At 43.6% G+C, this 3947-nt stretch overlaps 1 protein-coding gene across 1 annotated transcript in view; it reads left to right on the top strand.

Moving 5' to 3' along the window:
- Positions 1-3947, top strand: part of CRMP1 (collapsin response mediator protein 1) — a gene marked incomplete at its 5' end in the record, with an annotated part of 74043 nt that overhangs the window by 56274 nt on the left and 13822 nt on the right. The window contains one exon of the mRNA XM_024741773.1: positions 3594-3773. Within this exon, the coding sequence (XP_024597541.1) occupies positions 3594-3773 (180 nt within the window). The remainder of the gene's footprint in view (positions 1-3593; positions 3774-3947) is intronic.

Genomic DNA, 3947 nt, shown 5'->3' with positions numbered 1-3947 from the left:
TTTTTTTTGCTGTACGCCAGCCTCTCACTGCTGTGGCTTCTCCGCTCCGGACGCGCAGGCTCAGCGGCCATGGCTCATGGACCCAGCCGCTCCGCGGCATGTGGAATCTTCCCGGACCGGGGCACGAACCCGTGTCCCCTGCATTGGCAGGCGGACTCTCAACCCCTGTGCCACCAGGGAAGCCCCAGGCTATCTTTTATAGGACATAAAAGACTGAGGAACAGTAGTTGCTTCCTGGGAGAGGTACTGGGGAACTGGGGCTCCAGGATGGGAGACACAACAGTTTTTTAAATCATAGTCTTTTGTATTATTTGAGTTTTTACATTGTTCATAAGTACCTTTAGGAAATAAAACAATTAGCTTTTATTTATTTTTTTTAACATCTTTATTGGAGTATAATTGCTTTACAATGGTGTGTTAGTTTCTGCTTTATAACAAAGTGAATCAGCTATACATGTACATATATCCCCGTGGGATAGGGAGGGTGGGAGGGAGATGCAAGAAACAATTCTCTTTTAAAACTCTATGTGGTTGTGGGACTTCCCTGGCAGTCCAGTGGTTAGGACTCTGTGCTCTCACTGCCAAGGGCGCGGGTTCGATCCCTGGTCGAACCCTAGTCGGGGAACTGAGATCCCGCAAGCCATGCGGCGTGGACAGAAGTAGAAAAATTAAACAAACAACAACAGCCAAAAACTCCATGTAGTTGTGAAATGTAGAATGTGACATCTGTGGGTAATACAACCTGAACCTCCTAAGAATTCCCCAATTGAGGAATGCCACTGTGGCGTGTCATGTGTCCTTCCTCTAAGAAGACAACTAACAGACCATGCTGGGCTGAATGAGTTTGGGCAGTTGTCTAGTTTTGACTGCAAGGTAAGTGATTTGCTTCTTGCACTGCCTTTCAGTATTTACAGTCCACATTTGGGCTTCAGCAAAATTGTAAATTACTGCCTAGCGGGGTCACTTCAGGGTGACTCAGGAAGTGCTAGATGAGCAAATGTTAAAACTGAAAACAGATCTTCTGCCTGGGGCCTGGGAGGCAGCGGCCACAAAGAGTCTAAAGCATAGTATTAGCAGCTGTTTGTAAAAAACCAACATCGAAGCCCTGAGTACGCACCTAAAAACCATCAAAAACAATAAGAGAATCCATCAGCTGATTCCAAATCAATATAAAGAATTGATACCTTTTCTATGAGATAATTAAAAAGCACTTTGAAAAACAGAATGGAAATCAAAACCCTGTTTCTAATAACAATCAAAACTAAAGAGTTCCATAAGCGCAAGTCCTTTTATGCTAAAAACATTCGACAGAGTAAAAATATCAATTCTTTCTAATTTATAAAGTTGAAGTCATCGCATCAGAAAGTGGAATGGAATTGTTTTTTAACTAGAAAAACGGAGTTCCTAGATAGACAATTTGAGAATAGCCAAAACATTTCTAAGAAAACGAAAACTAAAGAGAGCACTAATCATCCCAGTTATTAAATCATATTATAAAGCTACAATGATTGAGGCAGTTTGGTACTAGCAGAAGAGAAGAGAGAGCCAGGCAATGGACCGACCACATATATGAGAGTTTGGTTTCAACAAAGGAGACTGTTAAAATTACACAGACAGTTATTCAACCAATTGTGTTTGAATACCCGGCTCCTGTACTCTTGACCACAAAACTAATTCAAAATGGGTTGAAGATTGAAGTAAAATAAAGTTATAAAAGGGCTAGAATAAAACACATTTTTTAAAATGATCATTTTGAAGGGGAGAAGACCTTTCTGAGCAAGACACAAAACTTAGAAAATACAAAGGAGAAGATTGGTCTGTTTGACCACTGACTACATACAAATTAAACCAAGAAAAAAACCCCTCTACATTGCAGCAAATGATAATATTTAATACTTTATGAGATCAAAAGGCAGAGGACAGACAGGGAAGTTTGGTAATACACAGTATTGGCAATACACAGGACAAACAAAGGGAGAGATTTTTTAACATTGAATATGTCCTTAGAAACCGTTAAGGAAAATACCAAGAACCTAATAGAACAGGGCACAAATACGCAGTGACAGAAGAAGAAATATACAAACGGTTTCTATTCATTTAAAAACAGATCCGATCTCAAATACAAATCACTGCAGTGAGATGCTGTTTTTACCTGCGCCAGTGTCTGAGATGCTGGGGTTTAATAGGATGGAGCTGAGGTGGGACTGGCATGCCAACAAACTCATGGAGTTTTGTCGGGAATGGAAATCAGCGCTGCCTTTTTTTGGAAGGCAAATCTGTCAAAGTTAAAATCCGTTTACGCTTTGGCCCAAAGTCCACATCTACGAAGATATTCACACGTGCCGGTGTGGACACTCAAGTGTGTTTATTGTGTTTTTTTTTAGCAAAAGCAGGGCAAAGACCCACGTGCTTGTCCCTGAGAATTGGATAAATAAATGGTAGTATGTCCCTGGGGTGGAATCCAGTGCAGCAGTTTAAGGAATATCAAAACATTTTTAACCCACGACATGGGAACATTCACTGATGGGGAGCATCCTCTGAGGTAAGGAGAAAAACAAAGGTGAAACTGTCTGTCCAGAGCACTTGGAACATGAGAAAGTTACTCACGCACAGAAAATATCTGGGGTTCCAGAAAGGTCAGTGTGGGACAGGCATCTCAGTCTGAGGTCAAAGAGAGACCTGCTTTTTAAAGTTACATATCTTGGGCTTCCCTGGTGACGCAGTGGTTGAGAGTCCGCCTGCCGATGCAGGGGACACGGGTTCGTGCCCCGGTCCGGGAGGATCCCACATGCCACGGAGCGGCTGGGCCCGTGAGCCATGGCCGCCAAGCCTGCGCATCCGGAGCCTGTGCTTCGCAACGGGAGAGGCCACACAACAGTGAGAGGCCCACGTACCGCAAAAATAAATAAATAAATAAATAAATAAAGTTACATATCTTTTGTACCGTTTGAATTTTCACCGTATTTTTTCCCTACTTTTTGAATAATCAGTTTGGCTGGTGGTAGTTATATTCACTTTAGGACTAATGAAAGGAATGCATATTTTCTAGGAAATGTTTTGTCTTTCAAATGAGTAAATAAATAAAAATGACCTTACCTGATGCTGGAGGGGATTTCATAGACATGAAATTACAAAATATTCCCCCGCTGCCGATGTCGCATCAATCGGTCCGATGCCTTCAGAAAATAATTTGGCAGTCTTTCAAAAGCTCATATCCTTTGACCCAGTAATTTAATTTTAGGAAAAATGAAAGAAAATGTTTTGAAAAGAAGACCCCAGAATGTTCAGTTGTAGTCGGAGTGGCTTCATCACCTAACTCCAGGAGCCCCATTCGCTTTCACGATGCCCCAGACGATATTAGTTAGATTATATAAAACCACCAGCAACGTAAAAGCCCGACAGTGAGGGGCTGATTATGCAAATGAAAGTGTACAAAGGAATATTACACAGTCCTAAAGGTGTTTTCCAGAAAGAGCAAGCATTGGAAAATGCCTGTGATAGGATGTGTAGCAGAATCACCATTAGGATGAACAGGGCTGATGAGGAGAAAAGCCTCGGAATCTGGATAAAAGCCTGTGGTTCTCGCCGTGCAGGCTGTGGAGTACAACATCTTCGAAGGCATGGAGTGCCACGGCTCCCCGTTGGTGGTCATCAGCCAGGGCAAGATCGTCTTTGAGGACGGCAGCATCAACGTCAACAAGGGCGCAGGCCGCTTCATCCCGAGGAAGCCCTTCCCCGAGTACCTCTACCAGCGCGTCAGGATCAGGAACAAGGTATGTGGCCAGGGTCTATAGTGTGCAGAGCGAGCAAATGTCACAGCTGCACGAGCCCCTCCTTGCTCACGTGTCAGAGGAGCTGGGACGTGACCCGCCTGCGTCTCAGGCTGGAGTGAGGACCAGACGAGACTGACGAGGTGCCAGCGATTTGCCAACTGTAAAGGGCTGTGC

The sequence above is a fragment of the Neophocaena asiaeorientalis genome, unplaced genomic scaffold (genome assembly GCF_003031525.2).
Source record: "Neophocaena asiaeorientalis asiaeorientalis breed wild unplaced genomic scaffold, Neophocaena_asiaeorientalis_V1.1 scaffold218, whole genome shotgun sequence".
Classification (NCBI taxonomy): domain Eukaryota; kingdom Metazoa; phylum Chordata; class Mammalia; order Artiodactyla; family Phocoenidae; genus Neophocaena; species Neophocaena asiaeorientalis.
Note: the sequence above shows the minus strand (reverse complement) of the source record. Positions and strands in the feature narration are given on the sequence as shown.